The following is a 22,363-nucleotide window of genomic DNA, read 5'->3' on the forward strand; positions in this document are numbered from 1 at the left end:
GTACAGAGAAAATTGGTATAGTTGGTTGTCCAAGTGCTGTAGAGAACTCCAAAACCGACCATTTTCCCTCTACTGAGCTTCCACACATTGAGTTATACTGTTGCTGAGTGTCTGGATAGTCTGTTCTAAGCCAATAGCTCGTCTTGCTCTTGTGACAATAGCTGGTTCAGTGGTTGTTCCAGCACTCTCACCAGCAACTCGCTCAATGGTATGTGCCGTAAAGGCACCATCATTTTTTACATGTTCATCTCTGGCGTCAAGACAAACACCTGAAACTACACAAATGCTAGTGACGAGTGAGGGAAATAATAAGGCAGCAGTTCAGTGAGTTTTAACTGCACAATCTCGGATTTCTTTCGCAATAATGCTACCTACGTCTATAGGAAGCCCCCAAACTATGACATATGACAAGACCAACCGTTCTTGCGAAACTATAGTAGTGTGAGTGGTGGGCATAAGCCTAGATTTCAGAAATTTCACCCACACCTTAGCAATAGGTTTTAAATCTATCATATTAACTACACGACCCTTCCTCGTTAGCCCATGATGCCCTAAATTGGCGTAAAATTCTTTGACTACAGGCAGCACAAGATCTCGAGGGTGGTTGCAAAACTCTCGCCATCCTTCTTTTGCTACAGCATTATGAATTGTTTACACAATTCCCGTTAGTTGGTCTGGAAATTAAAATCCTTTTTCTTCTAGAATCCGATGCGGCTCTATGAATTCTTCATATTTTTCTTCAGCGTGGTAACTCTGGAATCGTGACGGATCTTTGAGGCGGCTTGCTGTTTTCTTGTATCTCGGCATTGCTGTAACAGTAACAAATTGCGGCTACTGTTCCTGAGAGTAAAAAAGAGAAGAAGAGGTGAAGAATTAGGAGAGTTGGATTTGTGAAAGAGATGGGGAATAGTGGCGTAGAGTACTAAACACAGTGACTCATTTTATAGTGGACTTGTAATTGGAGATAAATACGGTAACTTGAAATAATTGAGGGAATAAAATATTTTGAATTAAATGTGCATATCCCAAAATCATCGGCCAGTGAATTTAAAGCTTTAATTTCGGAGATTTGTTTCCGCAATTTCTATCCATATCCATGCGTCCATCTGTCACGATTTTATCTCCAACGGTAAGTGAAAGGCTCCAGCTTTTAATTTACTATAACGGTAAAATTAGCTGCTGTAGTATCCATTCACTTATTCTAACAACGAATACATACTCCCCACGAAAGCTTCTGACGCGTGGTTCACCTCTGCATTCTGCCACCATACACTCTCACGTGTCAATATGGAATTCAATTGTCACACTTACTAAAATTAAGTCTAAAATTATTAAAAGAGATAGATATATCAAATTAAAGTGAAACTAAAGTATGCAATAATGGAAAAGGATAAAAATAAATGGTTAATATGGAAAAACAGGATTAAATAAAATGTAAAAGAAGAAGAGCTGTCTACGAAACCAAAGGATATCAAAATTGGTTTGAAGTGGCTATCTCTTTAATGGGCTGCCTTCCATGAAGCGCTTGATTTAAGGTCCTTCAGCCTGACCTTCTTTCTTTGTTCAATAGTTGGATTCTTTAAGGAGTAACACTTCTTTGAACATTCTGATGCTGGATGTATGTAATGCTTAACCCTGTGTCCATTAACCTTGAACTTGTGGCCTGTTTGTTCATTTGGAAGATCAATAGCTCCATGAGGGTAAGATTTTAACAGCTTAAACGGGCCAGACCATCTTGACTTGAGCTTTCCTAGAAATAATCTTAGTCTTGTATTGTGAAGCAACACTAATTGACCAGGGGTGAATTTTCTGTGTTGAATATGCTTGTTGTGCCAGTGTTTTATTCTCTCTTTATAGATTCTCGCATTTTCATATGAAAATAGCTGTAATTCATCAAGCTCACAAAGTTGAAGTTTCCTTTGCTCTGCTGCAGCATGCATATCCCAATTTAATTTCTTCAGTACCCAATGTGCTTTATACTCGAGCTCTAGTGGCAAATGACACGCTTTGCTATAAATAATTCGGTAAGGAGACATGCCGAGTGGAGTTTTGTATGTTGTTTTGTAGGCCTATAGAGAGTCATACAAATGCAAAGACCAATCCTTCCTTGTTGGGTTCACCACTTTTTCTAAGATCTTTTTAATTTCTCTATTGGACACTTCAGCCTGACCATTGGATTGTGGGTGATATGTTGTTGTTATCTTGTGTCTGACTCCATATTTCATCTTTGCTGCAGCAAAGATTTTGTTGCAAAAATGTGTGCCTTCATCACTGATAATTGCTCTAGGAGTGCCAAACCTAGAAAAAATACTTTTCTGAAGAAAAGTCACCACGGTTTTAGCATCATTGGTAGGTAATGCTGCAGTTTCTATCCACTTGGAGACATAATCCACAGCAACAAGGATATATAAGTTCCCAAAGGATGGGGGAAAATGTCTCATGAAATCTATTCCCCAAACATAAAAAACTTTCACTTCCAGTATGTTAGTCAATGACATCTCATGTCTGCTAGTTATGTTCCCTGTCCTTTGACACATGTCACAACATTTAACAAATTTATAAGCATATTTAAAAATAATGGGCCAATAATAACCTGATTGCATAACTTTGGCAGCTGTTCTATGACCACCAAAATGTCCTCCATATGCTGCAGTATGACATGACTCCAGTATATGAGGTATTTCTTCTGCTGCAACACATCTTCTTATTACTTGATCTGAGCATAGCTTATATAAATGTGGGTTATCCCACTGATAACTTCTAACATCATGAAAAAATTTCTTTTTCTCTTGAAACTTCAGCTCAGATGGTAGAAACCCACTCATTAAGTAATTAGCAAAGTTTGCATACCATGGAGATTCTGACTGCTGCAGCATTTATGCTTACTGTACTACCAACAGCTGTTCATTAGGAAAAGTTTCGGTGATGCCCTTCCTTGTCAATGTACTAGTGTTTGCTTTCAGCCGTGACAAGTGGTTTGCCACTTGATTCTCAGTCCCCTTTCTATCTTTAATTTCCAAATCAAATTCTTGAAGCAATAAGATCCATCTGATTAATCTTGGTTTGGCATTCGTCTTTGAAATTAAATATTTGATGGCTGCATAGTCTGTGTAAACAGTTACTTTAGTACCCACAAGATAAGCTCTAAATTTGTCAAAAGCAAAAACTACTGCTAGCAACTCTTTCTTTGCAGTGGTGTAATTGATCTGAGTTGGAGTGAACGTTTTGCTTGCATAGTATATGAAATGAAAAACCTTATCCTTTCTTTGCCCTAATACTGCTCCCACAGAATGATCACTACATCACACATCAATTCAAATGGTAAAGTCCAATCTAGAGATATAACTATTAGAGTAGTGATCAGAGCTTTCTTTAATTCTCCAAATGCTTGAAGGCACTCATTGTCAAAGTGAAATGGTTTGTCATGCTCCAGTAATGAACACATAGGCTTAGCTACTTTGGAAAAATCCTTAATGAATCTTCTGTAGAATCCAGCATGATCCAAAAAACTCCTAATACCCTTTACTGAAGTTAGAGGTGGCAGTTTATCTATTACCTCTATCTTGGTTTTGTCTACATCAAAAATAGAATAAATCAAATCAAATCAAATTTGGCGCTATCAAGATTTACTTCACACTTAAAAAATAAACAATCAATCCCCGGCAATGGCGCCAAAAACTTGTTGATTGATTTCAATAATCAATTATTATCAATGCCAATGTGCAAGTATACACAACAAGTAATAAAGTGATAAGTATTCAAGATCGTCTCCACACGGATTGATGTTACTCAAAATACTAAAGCAATCACAATAGTGCAAATCAACTAAAGACCGAAACAAACAATTGTCAAATAATTCTATCGTAACTAATAATTGTGAGAGATAGAAATAAAACAATACTGTAATGAAATAAACTAAGTTAAATGTGTCTAAGATTCAATTGAGAATATAGTAGTTGAATGATCAAACTCTCTTAATGGGGTGACTGTTGTTTACTAAATTAGCACCAGTTGTTACAATAAGTGCTGCAGCAATGGGTAGAATAAATCAGCATCTGCAGCTATCGCATGTTGGAAATCTCTTACCTTTAAATCTACTAACAATGACCAGTTGCTCATATATTTATAGTACGACATTATAACCTTTAATCTCTCCACCATACAAGGTGAACACCTATGTCTAGAGTGTCACAAATCTTAACTTCAAGTATTGCCCTTATGGGATTCAAGGTAACCTAATCCAGGAAACTCGACTTAGGAACAAATAATACTCTAATAATGTCCGCTAGGACATGCCCTTTTTCTGCTCTATATTAACTGAAATTATTAAATGGGTGGTCAACCGAAATAACAGTTGTATTCATAAAAACTACTAGAGTATAATGCTACAGCATTACCATAACAACATAAAAGAACAGTCAAGAACCCACACTACTACAAAAATGACCTTTACTGACACTTAGTTTCTGACATTTTGTAAAAAGTATCAGTAATTGTATGCATATGCACCATTTTCTGCTTTTAACAAATATGTATCACAAATTACTGATATCAGTGTATCAGTAAATTAAGTATCAAAAACCACTGGCACTGAAGTATCAGAGGTTAAAAAAAAAATTACTATGATTTGTAAATCTTCCGACTCGAACTAAAGACTTTTAAAATTTAAAGTTTTTACATTTGAACCAAAGACCACATGACCTACAGATTCAAGATACAAGTATTTTTTAAAAGAATTAAAAACAAAAATATAATAGCAAAAGTAAAATCCCTAATCTCTTTCCCTCATTTCATCATATTGTCAATCGAAAACAAAACAAATCACTACCACGCCGCCGACATACCCAAAATCTCTTTCGCCACTTTCGTCACCACTCTCGACTAGCCACTGCCGTCACTACTTTCGACTAGCCACTGCCGTCATCTCCGATGCACCAAAGTCTGTTCTCTATATTTTTGTCTCTTTTGTTGTCGTCATCTCCTATCATATCTCGTGCACCAAAGTTGGAAACACACTGTCGTAACTTATGATTTTTGACCGTCACCAGTAACTAATCCACTGCGATCATCACCAATAGGCCGTAACTACTTCCAGTTATCATCAATACTCAGCCGTTCGTCACCGGTAATAACTTCTCAGCCTCTGTCAGCCGCTCCGTCACTGTCGCACTGCCTCAATCTCCGTCGTCGCTGCTATACCACCACAATATCTGTTCAGGGTAACCTTAAATGGATAAATAGAGCATGAAGAAAAGAGATAATGGACCTAAGTGTCCTGTGACCAGTAAGAGAAATCAACGGGTATCCATGCCTTTTTTGTTTTGTATAGAGAATTCTTTAAAATTGCTTTACTAAATGTCGTGTACTTCTTACTGAAACTAACTGCTTCTACATATGATTTTATAACAAACTTTTAAGATCAATTAACATTGTGGCTTTAGGTTCCTTAAAGCCACAATTGATTTTAGATCTATTGATTTTATTTTAAATTTTGTTTTTATCATAAATGAGCAGCTGATTTTTTTTTCTGGAATAGAAATTGCAAGAGAGTTGACAATACAAGGCAAACAACCTTTGTCAGATACCATACATTGAATCCTTTGGCCCCGAATAAATTGCTTATCTGGGTGGTATGTTAAGACTTTTTGTTCTTTCTTCATTTAAATTGATCCATTTTATCTCTTTGCATATGAAAGAAAACAGAGATGTTGTTTGGTTGCTGAGAAAATAGCTCAGAGAAAGAGATGTTTCTGGAATCTGTACATTACACTGGAAACTAAGCAGGGCAGTGCCCTTACCATTCGCTGTAATATAATTACTCTTCTTCATGATTCAATTAACTAGAATGAGATTCTCATAAAGTTAAGTGGAGTGCTATGGATAGCAGTAAAATTAGACTGCTTTTTTCTTCTTTTTTTCTCCTCACTGGATGAGAAGTTGGTTAAGCCAACTCTACTGCATATAAAATTATTTGAGAAATGAAATCTTCAGCCAGGATACTGCTAGGAGTATTAGGGAAACAACCTTTTGGGCAGCAAAGAAATAATTAACTATGCGATTAGTTTAATAATAATCATTGATTATCTTCAGAAATCAAACCTCATGTTTAAGTGGCTGGAAGAAGTATAATACACTTAATGCTTTTCTTTTCCCCTATGTAGCCGGAAGAGCATATCTTTATTTTTGATAACTATGATCATACCTCTAACTGCGTGCATTGGTATCATAATTTTGACTGAGGTTGCTGGTTTTGTCAACTTATAGACCTGCTTCTTCTGCGAATTTGGGCACTCAGTGGTTTGTGCTGACTATCTTACACTTTGAAAGTGGTTTGTGCTGACCAGCTTACACTTTGAAAGGGGTTCATCATGGTATGCAGTTTTCTTGTTTGTTTAAATGATATGCCTTTACAATTATTAAAGGATTTGCTTCTGCATCATTCTTTATTTGAGAAATATATGTCAAATAAACATGAGCTTACAAATTTTGCATGTTTGTATCTCTACTCCGACTAAATAGTTTTCACAGCCAAAATTTATTAGCGCGTGAGTGCTAAACTTGTGTTCATATAAAAAGTTGAATGGTTAAATACTTAAATGGAATTATTCAATTATTCTTTTTTTATTTGACATTATTCTCATTTCTTCATTTTAAAAGTTGTGTTTTGCATGCAAAACTTCGTTGATAGTTGTGTCAAATTGTCACTGTACTTAAGCCTAAATATTTGTTTGCTTCAACCTAATAGCCAAAAATTAGAACTCCATGATCGCCAGCATGGCAAATCTAGCGGCTCACACAACCACCAGAATCCCACTCTCTTCATTGACCAAACATGAAAAACAAAAAAACTTATAAGGCCATTAAAGAATATGAAGACATTTTTTTTATTTTAAGTCTTAATTTTTATTAGTTACTTCACTTATGAATTAGCTCGACTTATTAAAAGCCACTAAGGCCCGTCTTACTGCACATCACTCACTTACGATTTAAGAGAGGTTAATGATAGCGATCAAAAAAGTGGTAGCTAGATTCTTTTTAAAAATTTTTGTCTCTCTCTATATTAATTAACTGATGAACATTTAATGATTGGCACACTGCGTATTGTTGGAGAGATTATGTGAATAACCATGAGATGTACAAAACAATTATATGGATTAATTGCGAGGTTGTTATTAGTGGGGATATGTTACAATATTGTTGCTTGTACGTCATGAAAGAGCTCTTGCGACTTCATAATCAATGGGCTACATATGTTGCCAAGTTAATTATAGCCCAAAATCACAAGGTAATATATGAGTAATTTATGATGATTTTTTCTTCCAAATATCCAAGATTTATTATTTGTTGTGTACTAATTGATTTTATGTACTTGTAGGTGGGAAAAAAATGAAGCCACATATGGATATTTATTGACACTCTTGTGCTTCTTTTTGTCCGTTAATGTTTGTTGAAACTTAATTTAGTACTTTATTGTCTAGAACTTGTCGAAAGCTTAATTTGATAATTATGTTTTTCTTTTCCAAACAGTGGTGTAGTTGAATTACATTAATTTAAATTATGTATTTGGAATGTTTGTTATGTGAATTGTGTTGTGAGATTTGGTATATTTAATATATTTTGAGTTTTCTTTTGATTGTAGAAAAAAAATATAATTAAAATAAAAATATACTATTAACAAAAGCAGCATAACATCAATAAATACTGACACTAAATATTTTAAAATGACATGAATAATAATTTACGTTAATGAATCAATGTGCTCCTGATATTGTAGTCACATTAATCATTGACATGTAAATAATATCATTAAACACTGATACCATCGTGTCATTATTTTAGTGATATTATTGTGACAAAAATTATTGACACAAAAATCACTGACACTAATTTTCAGTATCAGTGTGTTCTGGCTGGAGCATTATTGACACAATTAACAAGTGTCAGGAAAAGTAATTACTGACACTAATTTAGTATCAGTAAAGCTCATTTTTCTAGTAGTGCCATTGGATTATTTGTCACTCAACCACAAGTAAATTTAGTTCATAATCTGGATGAGAAAAATAAACACAAATATATTGATCTCGGAATACATCCAAACAATTCAAGGAAGAAGAAAAAATATAAGTTGAGCACGATGAAAGACAAAATAATTCTGCACGGTCCTTTTTTTTGTTTCCGAATAGCACTCCTAAATCTTGATCTCCTTCTTCTTGCCTTTGTAATTATGTTTGATAATAATTCCTTGCCACCTTTCTATGTGGTGCACGCCTCCTTTTATATTGCAAATTAGGGTAAACGACCCAAAGTCCATGTGCGTGCATGCGTTTAAATTAGGAAACATGCAGATCGCAATTTTATGGCTGACCCACGCTTTAAGCTTTCTCTCGCATTGCTCTCTGATTGCTGCAGCACTGGTTGCTCTAGCATCCACAACAGCACTGCATTATTCCCGATTGTGCTTGTCTTTTTTTGTAGCCATCTTCTTTCCTCCTCTTACTCATCTAATGTCTCATCATCCTTTTATGAATTTAAAACCTATAATTATACACCTGTTTTTAGCACAAATTACTTGATTTAAACAAAACTTATTAAAACCCAACTAAAATGAATGTTTATGCAAAAGGTAACCGAAATGTAGTAAAAACATCTTATTTGCTCTCTAAATAATATTGATTTAAGTTTAGAATTGATGTAATAACTCTTATTTCTTAGATATACCATATACTGTCTTCTAACGAAGGATGGAGAGCCTTCAACTTTCTATGAAGCTTTAAACAGCTCAGATGTTGCTTTGTGGATGACAACAATGTAGGAAGAAGTTAAAGCTCTACACAAGAACAAGACATGGAAACTTATACCACTACCACATGGAAGAAAAGCCATTGGAAACAAATGGGTCTACAAGATCAAGCGTGATGGCAATGACCAAGTGGAGCGGTATCGTGCAAGATTGGTAGTGAAAGGATATACTAAGAAAGAAGGAATTGACTTCAATTAGATATTTTCTCTGGTGGTTCGACTCACAACAATTAGAGTAGTCTTGGCGATGTGTGCTACATTTGACTTACATCTTGAGCAGTTAGATGTGAAAACTGCATTTCTTCATGGAGAACTTGAAGAAGAAATATATATGCTCCAACTAGAAGGTTTTACAGAAATAGGAAAGGAGAAGTTGGTTTTCAGGTTGAACAAATCTCTATACGGTCTCAAACAGGCGTCGATGTGTTGGTATAAGAGATTTGATTCCTTCGTTATGAGCCTTGGATACAACAGATTCAGTTTAGACCATTGTGCATATTACAAGAGGTTTGAAGATAATGATTTCATTATTTTGCTGTTGTATGTGGATGATATGTTAGTAGTAGGCCCCAACAAAGATCGAATTTAAGAATTAAAGGCACAGTTGGCTAGGGAGTTTCAAATGAAGGATTTGGGACCAACAAACAAGATTCTAGGGATGGAAATTCACCGAGACAGAAATAATAGGAAGATTTGGCTTTCACAGAAGAACTACTTGAAGAAAATCTTGTGGCACTTCAACATGTAAGATTGTAAGTCAATTTCTACCCCACTTCCTGTTAATTTTAAATTATCCTCAAGTACGTGTCCTAGCAATAAAGCAGAGAGGAATAAGATGTCTCGAGTACCGTATGCATCAGTAGTGGGAAGTTTGATGTTCACTATGATATGTATTAGACCGGACATTGTACAAACAGTGGGAGTAGTCAGTCGATACATGACGAATCCTGGTGGAGAGCATTGGATAGCTGTGAAGAGGATTCTGAGATACATCAGAGGAACCTCTGATATTGCGTTATGTTATGGACGATCAGAGTTTACTGTCAGGTGATATGTGGATTCAGATTTTGCAGGAGATCTTGATAAAAGAAAATCCACTACTGGTTATATGTTTACACTTGCGGGAGCAGCTATAAGCTGGGTTTCAAAACTGCAGACCGTTGTGGCCTTATCTACAACAGAAGCAGAATACATGGCAGCTACACAAGCTTGCAAGGAAGCTATTGGATACAAAGGTTATTGGAGGAGCTCGGTCACAAACAAGAGAAAATTTCTGTGTTTTGTGACAGTCAGAGTGCCTTGCACATTGCAAGGAATCCAGCCTTTCATTCCAGGACAAAGCACATAGGAGTTCAGTATCACTTCGTTTGAGAAGTAGTGGAAGACGGAAGTGTGGATTTATAAAAAATCCATACGAAGGAGAACCTAGCAGATGTTTTGACCAAGCCAATCAATGCTGACAAGTTTATCTGGAGTAGATCCTCTTGTGGCCTAGCAGAAATGTAGGCAACATGATTATGGCGAAGCAGAAAGGATGGTGTGGAGATTGATTGATCCTCAATCAAATCTCCAAGTAGGAGAATGTCAAAAGATTTGGCTGCAGCATCTAGAAACTGCATCTAGAAGGTTTGAAGAAGCAAAATGGTTGGCACCGGATGTTTGAAAAAGAAAAAGAAAAATTCAAAGCTCAAAATTTCAAAGTTTGAAAACTTGAAATTTGCAGCTATATTGCTTGAAAATCAAAGCCATCTTTTTGACTTTCTTGGCAAAGTTTTGCCTATAAATACAAGTTCTTAATTTAAGAGCTTGAATCCAATTTTGTAGAGAGAGTCGAGAGTTGTGAGAAGTAATTCTTGCAGAGCAGAGAGTTTTGTGTGTTTAGTGATTTGAGAGTTTGGGTGTATTCGAGTTTTGGGTAATGAGCTAAAATACTACAATACTTGTAACTTCTTTTTACTAGTATAATATTTTCCTTCTGTTTTTGCCCATGGACGTAGGCTAAAAGCCGAACCACGTAATTTCTGGTGTTCTCTTTTGTGCTTGTTCTTTATTTTTCTTCTAATTTTATTTTAGCTGCGTGTCTGCTTCACCCACCAATTTCCTAACATTTTCTTGTCATCTAGAAATACTTAACACACTAGAAGAATTTTTTTTTTCTCATATTTGACCCTTTGACATATTTTATACTCTCATGGGCATTTTCTATTTCTTCTTCAACTTATTTCAATCCTTTTTTAACAATCAATATAATAATATGAGCATGACTTCGAATATAAAAGTAAATCTCCATCACACATTAAAGGATTCTTTAATCTCAGTTGACTTTTTAACATTACAACACTAATATCATTACTTGTTTAGAGTCATTGAAAAAAAAAATCTTTTTTTCTCAACATCCCATTCACACAATAATGATAATATTTTCGCAGCCAAGGCAACCACAGTGTGTGGAGTTAGCATTTCAGAAAAATTAAACATTATTTTTTATAAATTCTATCCTTTATCAACGAAAGTGTTATTAATTCGGTCAATTTTTGTCAATCAAAACTTGACAAATTCATATAGGATATTACCACCTCTAGCTTTGCTCGAATTCTAGACCCAATGTGATTGAGAAGTCTATGAAATTGGCTGAAAATTATTTCCTTCTTTTTTTAAAAAAATAATTTTGAATAGTTGTCATATTCTACACTTCTTGACCACGAGTTTAACAAAATTAACTAAAAAACTGCCAAATCACTTTAGATTATCAATATTTATCCATGCACTAATCTATCATGATTCGTGGATAGCATGTGCCAATAAATATTAGGGAGTTAGTCACTCTACTTCCGTGATATAGTAAATACAGACTCTATGAATAAATCTTAAGGATTTATGTAAGTCTGTGATTATTTTTTAACACGAAAAAAAGTTTGTGTTAAAAAAAGAGCATGTGTATCTTGAAAATGGATTCATATGACCATTTATTAAAACAAAGAGATATCTTTCGCCATTTCCTTAACCTAAGGAGTAAAGAGGTATTGTTATTCTTTTTCTTATATATTATTTTATTATTTTTACTAAAAATTTATAGTGCTTAGAGTTGTTCTTTTTGAACTGTGAAGCCATACTTAGTGAATTGCTGGGAAATATTAATTTACTCAAAAGAATTTTTTCTTTATTTAGGCATATAATGCATTTAATCTAGTAAATAATCTACTTATTTAAAGTAATTTATGTGATGAAAATATAATTATCGTATTTTATTTAAAGCTCATCATGGGTGCAAATCAAAAGCTTTATTGAGGGGGCAAATAAAAAATTTGCTTGAAATTTAAAATTAATATTCTAGAAAAATAATATTTATTAGGACAGCTGCCGCCCTTGCTGGTCCCTATCTATGTCTTAAATTTTTCATTGCGCGAGCAGAAAACATTGGAAAGTAATTTAAGGCATAGGTTTGTATATATATTAATCTCAAGAAAATGAGTAATTAATATGTGAACAAATGTTTAATGATGACCACTTAAGGATCTATATTTGACTTATTTTGGTTCTTTTTTTTATTAATTAATTTATAATTTCTGGGATATTATATGATATAAGAACTGACTGTATCATACAAAATCTGTAATGCCTTTTTAATCAGATAAATGCAAGCAAATTCTATTGTAGCTTTCTGATTACTTGCAGAAATTGCAGGTTACATTTTTTAAATTATTAAAAACAAAATGAAACACAGAAATTAAAAAGCTTTCGGAAGTAGTTTTCAAATAATTTTATTTAATGCTCATTCAAATTTCGTAAGTAGTTTGCAAGTAGTTTATTTAAAGGTCATCCAAATTCCAATTCTGAGAAGATATGAGGTTAAAAATTCAATCTGAATTTTATCCACCACCTCCCTAGTTCTTAGAAGATATATTAGAAAAAAAAAAGGTTAAAAACTTTAATAAACAGGTGGAGAAATATATTACTCTTATTATGGTTTGTATCAGGAGTGTTAGCCGCATAGGCGCATAGTACTTAAACCCATCTCTTACTATGGTTTGTATCACAAATAGTGGCCGTGTAGTACTTAAACCCATCATATTGTTTCTTCAAACACCAAATGTAAAACTGAAAAACAGAACCCAGATGGGCAAATATGTACATCAGATATGCAATCATAACTCTTTCAGGATGAATTGCATAATTACTTGTGGACTAAGGGCTTATATCTGCAATCTCAGCATATGTTCCATGTCCATGAATGTGTCATGTATGACTTGTATCAGACGGAGTAGGATTGCTGAATTGCGTCGATATCCAGTCCTTTAAGCCTAATCAGTGATTCGACGTGCCCTTTCAGTGTATGCAGTTCTCTCAATCTGCAAAAAATCAAAATATTGAATGCATAAGAGTGTACACTCCAAGCATTAAATTTCGGCTTTTAAGAGTAGAAATTAAGTAATGCAGTTTGTTGGCATTATATTTATATTTTTACCTAGCAATCTCAGCTCTTCTTCTTGCTTCTTCAGCCATCCAGCTAAGTTCTCCGTAACTGCTTCGTACACTGAACATACTGGTGTCAGGTGGTTGCAACCCATGTAGGGTTCTCTGCGCGTGTGCCCATAGAAGCTCACGTTCTTCCTTTCCGAAATCTTTCTTAGACGTGAAGGCAGTCTGCAAAATAGCAATTACAGTATCGAGGGTGAACAAGAAATTAAGCTCCAGTACTTGAATAAACTCTGTTGAACTCAAGCCATCAATACCCTTTGTTCAGTGACAAGATCCCAAAAATTCCTGCTAAGCACATATCGGATGAAGAACTTTATAAAATCAAGCGGAATGTAGAAGACGATATTATAAAGCCAAATCACGCCAGCCCAACCCCATCCTATTCCTTCAATTGTAGCAAAGCTCCAGGTTGCATAGACGGCAATCAGTGTAGCAGTCTGCTCACAGAATTAAAAAGGATCAACCCATCCTCTGTATGTCAGAAAGGCGAAAGAAAACAGCATATTTCACTCACCAGCTGAGCAACAAAGAAAGCCAGAGCAAGGAACAGGACAGGACACTCGATGTAAGACCAACTCCTTGCACGGGTCACGAATAGGTGAGCCTGACTAATGGAACTCACTTGCAGGTACACTGCCGAGACAAGTTTTCTCCAGTCGTCCACATCCTTTTCGTTAAGACTTGAAACGCCAAATGTACGCTGAATGTTGCATACTGAGTTTCAGTCCAACTTATTGAAGACAATGTAAAGGCATATATTATTCTCTATATTATTAAATCAAGGAAAACGGGCATACATAACACCCGAATTGGGTGACATGATAACACAAAAGATAAATCACGCTACTGGAAAGAAGTCTGTCTTGTATGCTGTCCAAAAGAAAATCACAGTCATCATTGCCAAGTAACCACCAAGAATGCTTCCAGTTACAAAGATCTTGATCAAATTCCACCTTTCTGGATGAGGAGATGGTCTGACTCTATCTTTTGATATTGTAATAATAATAGCACCTGGCAATCAATGTACCGGGCAAATATCAATAGACAAGTGTATTTCTTATTTGAAATCGATACACCTGGATGAAAAAGAATACAAACAGTTACAATATACATGCTGAGTCAAGGAAAAACACACCATCATTAAGAATAGCAATTATCAGCACCATGAGGGGTGGAAAGTTAAACTGCCAGATAAGAGCTAGCAGCCTGAAAGCAAACTGTCACCAGGAGAAATAGTTAAGACGTCAAGCTTAGATATTCAAGCTACTATTGTGAAGACTCTTTCATATTCATCAGTAGGGCAATAATTACCATAGAAGATTAAAGTTGCAATTACCAAATAAATTACACAATACTCTCCTACATAGTATTTGAAACAAGCAGCGAACAACTTACTCCAATATGGATGGTAATGGAGACTGCATATATCTGCGACAAGAAAGAAATTAATTAAGCACCAAAAAGTGGGGACAGAGCAAGAAGGAATCAACTAATTCAAGTAAACAAGGCTCGTGTCTTGTTTCAATTTTGCAAAAGTCTGAGACTGTGTAAAAAAGTTACCAATGCTCACAAAAATCAAGTTTTCATGAACAGCACCACCGCCAATATCTTGGTTTATTATATTATTTATTATTTTCGACCTCAGGCTCTAAAAGTAATTTACAGAACAATGACATGTTATTTCAATCTCAGTGCTTTCTTCACCACCAGGCACTCAAGCAGTGTAAAATGTAAGCTTTAAAATTATTAGTTTGTTTGTAGGTTAAGGAATGTGGAATATATAGAATTAGATAGGTTGTGAATTCCCTCACACAAATCCCATCCTTCACTACACTATCGACTGTAGAACACCTTTTCCTTAGAATCAAAACCAACCCTCACCATGTAATTTCTCATCCTCTGGAATATTGCTCGACTAATTAGAACGGCAGTAATGATAACATTAAGGCCAGGTTCTGTCAGGACAATGTCGGCAGCACTACGAGCTGCATCAGTTGCATCAGCAACAGCTATGCCAATGTCTGCTTTCTTTAGAGCAGGAGCATCATTGACACCGTTACCAATCATTCCACATATATGGTTCCTAGCTTGCAAATGCTTCACAATCTCATATTTGTGCTCTACAAAGAAAATAAGGACAGATGTGTAAACAAAGGTGAAAAAAAGAAATATGCTATGATTAAAATATAATGAAAAGGTTGTAGGACGTAGTCATGCATACATCAAGTTCAATAAAAGCTATACAACACTAACTTCAGTATGTGGACGATTACTTAATGCAAATTAGGAGATCAAGCTTCGTACCAGGGAAAACACCAGCAAACCCATCAGCTTTCTCAATCAACTCGTCAACCGGTAAAGCAACTATCGACTCATCCCTGTCCTGTCCTGATAAGGCTGATGAAGGATACATGTTGGTTCCCATTCCAAGACGACGTCCTGTTTCTTTTGCTATTGCAAGTTGATCACCTGAGAAAGAGGAAAAGTCAAACAGATGGAATATCTATCTTAATGTAAAGAAATTGCCAATTAAAACAATCTAAAAAGGTAAAACCATAGGAGTATTTAGATTCCACCAGCAATGCAAAAGAAAACTGACATATAAGCATTTTTTCAGATAGAAGGATTAAACAAAACCAGAAGCAACAAAATTTCTCTAGATATAAATGGTGCCTAAACAAAGACCAAATATTAAGATTACAAATTAGGAAGACATATAATACAATAAATGGGAGAAGTACCTGTGATCATTTTCACGCCCAGCCCAAGACTCAGTGCCCTTCTTATTGTTTCTGCGCTATCATGTATAGGAGGATCAAACAAAGGAATGAGTCCAATAAATTGCCATGGGCTTCCTGAGCTCTCTTTTGATCCTTCAGGAACTTCCTGAAACCAAATTAATAAATATAGACTTTGTTAATACAAATTGCAATTGAAGTAATGCACTGCTATAGTGATGTAAAGATAGGACCTAGAACAATGACATAGGTAATTCATATGCCTGATATGCCACTGCAAGAGATCGTAATCCTCGTTCTGCAAACTTATTAATCACGGCATTGACTTTGCGTCCTATCTTTGATTTGTTGTGTAAAAGGTTTAAAATCTGAAAGTCAAAATAAAAGCATAAGTTAAATCAAATGGCATTTCAGAATCCTAGAACGTACTATTAGTTGTTGACAATCATACCTGCTCTGGAGAACCTTTGGTGACCCTATGCATTTTGCCTTCACTGTCGATATATGTCAGAGCTGTTCGCTTACCTGTGGGGTCAAATGGAAGGAAGTGAACTTCTTGGATATCAGCCCTTGCCTTGTTTATGGTCAAAAGCAAAGAAATCAATGTCAACAAAATGATAAGAGGAAAAAATAAGAAAATCTTCTACAAGTTGCCTTTGAGAAAACAAAATTTCAACAACAGTCAAGCTTAATTAGATTACAATACACACACGAAATTCTAGAATTCATAAATATACCTTCTTTGGATTAAAATACATACATGAAATTCTAGAATTCATAAATATACCTCCTTTGGATCAGCCAACATTCCTACTATAGCAGCATCTATTACATCTAGGTTTTCCACTTGGGAGGCTCGAGCTGCCATCAGAACAACAGTGTCTGCGTCCACTCCTCCAGCAAAGATCTGAAGAATTATCCAGGCCAAATGTTGAAATACACATTGCAATTCTAAAAGTGAGCAAAATTTACACCAACCTCAATTAGATTCTTGTCAACTGTTAATTTGTTCAAAGTTAGAGTTCCAGTTTTGTCACAGCAAAGCACATCCATGCCTGCCATATCGACTATTGCACTCATTCTCTTTGTGATAACTCCCTGCAGTAATTAGCCCATATATGCTTGCAATCATCAACTAATGACCACATAAAGTAACATCATTATAAATAACAACTAAGACCAACCTGCAAAGACAATCGTTTGGAACCAATCGCCATTGTCACTGATAAAACAGTAGGCATGGCAATAGGAATTCCTCCAATAAGAAGCACAAGTAAATTATTAAGTCCTGTGCGGTATTCCCTATGTTGGATCGCGAACATCACAATGATCTCTGCTATTAACCCCAGTACAATTGAACAAATACAATATTCCCCAACTGCAGTCAAGATCTGTAAACAAGCCCAAGAGCAAAAGTTTCAGTGAATGATAATGTGAGATTAGACATAAAAACAAGTCTTAAGGAATGTGAATTCGCATTTTCTTACCTTTTGAAACTGACCCACTTGATTTGTGGTATCCACAAGATGTACAGCTCTGCCAAGGAAGGTGCGAACACCAGTGGCTATGACCACAGCTTGAGTCTCCCCTTGTTTGCACGTAGAGCCTGAATATACACAGTTACCAGGACCCTTACTTACGGTAAGAGACTCACCTGTGAGAGCAGACTGCAACGTACAAATTGAAAGAAGTTAAATTAAACAGCTCAACTTTACCAAATCAATTCAAACATACAAAGTTTGCAAAAGCTCACCTGATCAATTGTCAATGGATCACCTTCGAGGAGACGAGCATCCGCAGGAATAATGTCACCAAGCTTAACGCTGATGACATCACCAGGGACAAGATTGGCTGCATCTTCCTCCTTCCAGTTTCCATCTCGAAGGACCTGAAATAGTATCTCCAATTACAGGAATGATAGAGCCTAGAGCGACAAACTCTTCTTACAGAGTATTATTTTACAAATTAATATGACATAACAGTTTCTGATTTCAATTCTCATTGAGTTAAGTTGATATGAACTTAATAATAAATTTATTAGATATGCATATGCACTAACTCACCAATAATCTTATCCTGACAACTATTCAAGCGTAGTCAGTACCTTAGCTTTAGGAGCAAGACGAGCCATGAGAGCTGCGCTGGCAGCACCAGCATTGTTCTCCTGAATGAAACAAACTGTTGAGTTGATAAGAAGCAGGGTTGTTATCCCAATAAAATCTTGCCATTCAGGAGGTTTACCCTGCAAAAATGAAATTCCCAACAAAATGAGATAATAAATATGTTTTCATTTCCAGAAACATCAGATAGAAAACACCATTTTTTTTTTCTAAAACATATTATAAAAATATAATTTGAATAACAGTACTCAATACTCACTCCTCCATTTGCAAGTACGATTGCCATGATAGCTGCAGCTTCCATGACCCATGAGAGAGGGTTCCACATAAATCCCAAAAACTTCAAAATTTTACCTTCCTGCCAAAAAATAAATAAATAAATAAGTAAAATAAAATACAAATAATAATAAAAATAAAAATACAATCATCAAAAGCAAAATGTCTTACAATCATTAAACAGGTATCTCTTTTTATTAATAGAACTTTCCAAAAAGAAAGCTACCAAGGACAAAAAAAATGACAAAAGTAAAATTACCCTTTTCTCCTCAAGCTTGTTGTAGCCAAATGTGGAAAGTCTCTGTTCAGCAGCCTCCGTTGAAAGGCCCTCTTGACTGCACTTCAAAGTCTCAAAAACCTCTGGCATCGGCACGTTTTCCTGCACACCACAAATCCTGAACTTCCTCACAAAACAAAATACCTAGAAGGTAGAAACACTTAATAACACTGAAGAAAACGTGACAAAATAGTCATAAACATGCTCTTATTTTTGGAAATTATCACATAGATAACTTTTTGGACAACTTTTTTCCGATAAAATTTAGTCTGGTTATTACAATCAAAAAATATAATTGTCATAAAAGAGATCTATCAGTCTATGTGACGATTTTTCCAAAAATAAAAAGATCACCGTGACTATATCTTGCCAAGCCATAGGGGCGTCGGTGTCTTTTTCTTAATGGTAAACTAAAAACAAAAACGCAAAAACAGTAATAAAGTAATCAAGAACAGAGATGACAAACTCTTTTTCAATACCAAATCCACAGCTTCATTCATTATGCTCTCCATTTCTTCTCAACGAACTCACTTTCTCTAGAATCTATGAGTGGCAGCTTCTATAACTCAAGATTTCTTTTTATGTCTGTGTGTTCTCTCTCCTTCATTTTTTTTTTAAATTTTATTTTATTTGTCCAGCTCTGTTCTCACGTTCTGTCTTTTCCTTTTGTTTTCTTCCTTGTAAATTAATCTAGAAACTAGAATTTCTGTTGAAACAACCCTATTGTCAATAATTGTATCTACACTAGTGCATTAAGTAAAGTATCTCTGGAGTCTGCATGGCTTTTGCGCTGAAGTCAATGCAATGAGGAATTGTTGAGTGAGTTATCCTACCATGCAGATACGGCGCATGCATGCAACCAGTACAACCGGTTTATAACCGGTTAATATAATAACAATTACATTTTTATTTGTTTTTAATGTGAAAAAAAAAATCAAAAAGGAAAAAAAGGATAAAATTGTAATTAAATGAGGAAAAAGATTGTAATAATTTTAAATTTACAAATAGTAAAAAAAATTATAAATATGTCACAAAATGGTCATGTTCCTATTTATTTCATTATATTTCAATATTTATAATGCATGTTTCAAGATTACTTTTTAAATCCTTATTTTTCGTGACAATTTATCTAAATTTTGGTAAGTTGTTTCAACTCATTTTCCCACTAGTTTTTGATTCTATATTTCTATTCTTTTCATTAACTTCCGGATTTTTAGGTAGATATTTCAAGTTTATTTTTATATCTCTACAATTTGTTAAACTTTATCTAGTTTTTGGTAAATTGTTTCGATTTATTTTTCCACCGCTTTTTAGTTCTATATTCCTACTCTTTTTATTGAATTCCAATATTTTGAGTAAATATATCAACTTTAGTTTTTAGATCCCGATAAATTATTTCAACTTTTAGATTAACTTCTTCAACTCTTGTTCCCACCACTTTTTATTACTATATTCCTACTCGTTTTATTGAATTCTAACATTTTGTTTGGATATTTCAAGTTCAATATATAGATCCCTACTTTCCATTAGAATTCATTAAATTCTTGGTGAGTTGTTTCAACTCATTTTTCCACTAGTTATTGGTTCTATATTTCCACTCTTTTCATAAAATTCTAAATTTTTAGGTTGATATTTCAAGTTTTTTTTTATATCTCTATATTATGTTAGACTTTATCTAGTTATTGTTAAGTTGTTCCAACTTATTTTTCCACCACTTTTTGATTCAATATTCCTACTCTTTTTATTGAATTCCAAAATTTTGGGTAAATACATCAAATTTACTCTTTAGATCTCTGGTTCGTGTTTTAATATTTATCAAATTCTTGGTAAGTTATATCAAATTTTGGGTTAACTTCTTCTACTCTTGTTCTAACTATTTGGTTCCATATTCTAACTCTTTTCATTGAATTCTAAAATTTTGCTCAGATATTTCAAGTTTATTTTCTAGATCTCGGCTTATTGTTAAACTTTATCAGATTATTGTTAAGTCCTTCAAACTTTTAGGTTATACTCTTCAACTCTTATTTCCAGAATTCTTTAGTTATAATTTCTACTCTTTTTATTTAATTCTAATATTTTGCGTGAATGTTTCAAGTTTATTTTTTTATCCTTACTTATTGTTGGATTTATCAGATTCTTGGTAACTCTTTTTAAATTTTAGGTTAAGTTCTTTAACTTTTTTTCCACCACTTTCTGGTGTTATATTCTTACTCTTTTCATTGAATTCCAACATTTTACGTGGATGTTTCAAGTTTATTTTTCAAAACCCTATTTATTGTTGAAAATTATCAAATTATTGGTAAGTACTTACAACTTTTGGGTTAAGCTCTTCAACTCTTTTTTCCACCACTTTTTGGCTTTATATTTATACTATTTTCATTAAATTCCAACGTTTTACGTGGGTATTTCAAGTTTATTTTTTAGATCCCTATTTATTGTTGAAATTTATCAAATTATTGGTAAGTACTTACAACTTTTGGGTTAACCTCTTCAATTGTTGTTCCCACCATTTTGGGGTTTTATATTCCTTTTCTTTCAAGTTTATTTTTAAGATTCCTACTTCTTATTAGAATTTATCAAATTCTTTGTAAGTTGTTCCAACTTTTGGACTAACCTTTTCAACTCTTTTTCCCACTACATTTTGGTTCTATATTTCTACTTTTTTTTTTATTGAATTCCAATATTTTAGATTAATGTTTCAAGTTCATTTTTTAGATTCTTACGTTTCATTAGAATTTATCAAATTCTTGTGAAGTCGTTCCAACTTTTAGATTGAGCTCTTCCACTCTGTTTCCCACCATTTTTTAGTTTTATTTTCCCACTTTTTGAATTAAATTCCAATATTTTGGGTGGATGTTTCAAATTTATTTTTAGTATACCTACTTTCCATTAATCAATTCCCATTTTATTTCCATCATTTTTTTTGTTACTTATTCATACTCTTTTAAATGTATTCCAATATTTTGGGTGATGTTCCAAGTTCACTTTATAAATTCTTGCTTTCCTTTATAATTTTTCAAGTTTCTAGTAACTTGTTCTCATTTTTAGGTAAGTTGTTCCTACTCTTTTGCACCTTATAATGGTTTTATATTCCTATTATTTTCATTATATTCCAACACTATAGTCACAAGTTCAAAGTCCTTTTTTTTTATCTAATAATAGTGTTACTTTTTAAAATATCAATAATATCAAGAAGGTGAATTATTGATTAGTATTAAAAATTGTTTGATTATCAAGCGATAAAAATATTATTTTAGCCTCTCAGTATGTTCCCTTCTTCGGCAGTGAATCTAAGAGAGGTGAGCATTGTAGGCCAGCAATTACAGGTGATCAATAACGCGACAACAGTCAGGGCCAATATCAGCTTGGCTATTAAGGAAGAATATAACAATCTCATTTGAGCATGATTTCAGCTTCATTAATGTGTTCCAGCACTCCGTTAGACCTCCTCTAACGTCAAGTCTTGTTGCAAAATCGTAGCCTGGTTTCATACTGTTGTTGAGGCGATCATTTCTGGTGGTTGCATTTGCAATATTTGCCATGATCAGGCAAGTGAAGGTCAAAATGAAAAACACATGTTTTAGAGCCATTGCTATTTTCTGTTCTTTTATGTTGTGTTTATAGTTATGTGGGATATCATATTTTTAGTTTCTATTTATAAATTAAGGTAAGGC

The 22,363-nt window shown here is 34.2% G+C and overlaps 1 protein-coding gene across 3 annotated transcripts; it reads right to left on the bottom strand.

Annotated features, from left to right (window-relative positions):
* Positions 1-12,726: 12,726 nt before the first annotated feature.
* On the bottom strand, positions 12,727-19,331 carry LOC102624115 (plasma membrane ATPase 1-like). Of its 3 annotated transcripts, XM_052443037.1 has the most exons (21): positions 19,169-19,330; positions 18,672-18,791; positions 18,396-18,494; positions 18,121-18,258; positions 17,770-17,904; positions 17,504-17,683; positions 17,201-17,407; positions 16,995-17,114; positions 16,804-16,923; positions 16,468-16,590; positions 16,280-16,384; positions 16,020-16,164; positions 15,583-15,747; positions 15,160-15,398; positions 14,674-14,706; positions 14,414-14,495; positions 14,126-14,289; positions 13,793-13,978; positions 13,533-13,715; positions 13,265-13,443; positions 12,727-13,148 (listed from the first exon to the last, which is right to left on the bottom strand). In XM_052443037.1, exons 1-21 carry the CDS (start codon positions 19,199-19,201, stop codon positions 13,052-13,054), a joined length of 2,853 nt encoding a protein of 950 aa, XP_052298997.1. In that variant the 5' UTR covers positions 19,202-19,330; the 3' UTR covers positions 12,727-13,051. The 3 variants fall into 3 exon arrangements, with proteins under 3 accessions (XP_052298997.1, XP_052298998.1, XP_052298999.1); XM_052443038.1 differs by lacking the exons at positions 12,727-13,148; positions 13,265-13,443; positions 13,533-13,715 and having other exon boundaries at positions 13,831-13,978; positions 14,076-14,289; positions 19,169-19,331; XM_052443039.1 differs by lacking the exons at positions 12,727-13,148; positions 13,265-13,443; positions 13,533-13,715 and having other exon boundaries at positions 13,860-14,008; positions 19,169-19,331.
* Positions 19,332-22,363: the final 3,032 nt, after the last annotated feature.

Source organism: Citrus sinensis, chromosome 6 (genome assembly GCF_022201045.2).
Source record: "Citrus sinensis cultivar Valencia sweet orange chromosome 6, DVS_A1.0, whole genome shotgun sequence".
NCBI classification, from domain to species: Eukaryota; Viridiplantae; Streptophyta; class Magnoliopsida; order Sapindales; family Rutaceae; genus Citrus; species Citrus sinensis.

Bases quoted from the DNA above. Each gene is read 5' to 3' on its own strand.
- LOC102624115 (XM_052443037.1), bottom strand. From the start codon at position 19,201: ATGGAGAGCATAATGAATGAAGCTGTGGATTTG. The intron at 16,591-16,803 runs GTATATTTATGA...ACCATAAACAAG, and splicing joins TGTTGGCTGATCCAAAGGAG to GCAAGGGCTGATATCCAAGA. The intron at 13,979-14,125 runs GTAGCGTGATTT...TGCAACATTCAG, and splicing joins ACAAGACAGACTTCTTTCCA to CGTACATTTGGCGTTTCAAG.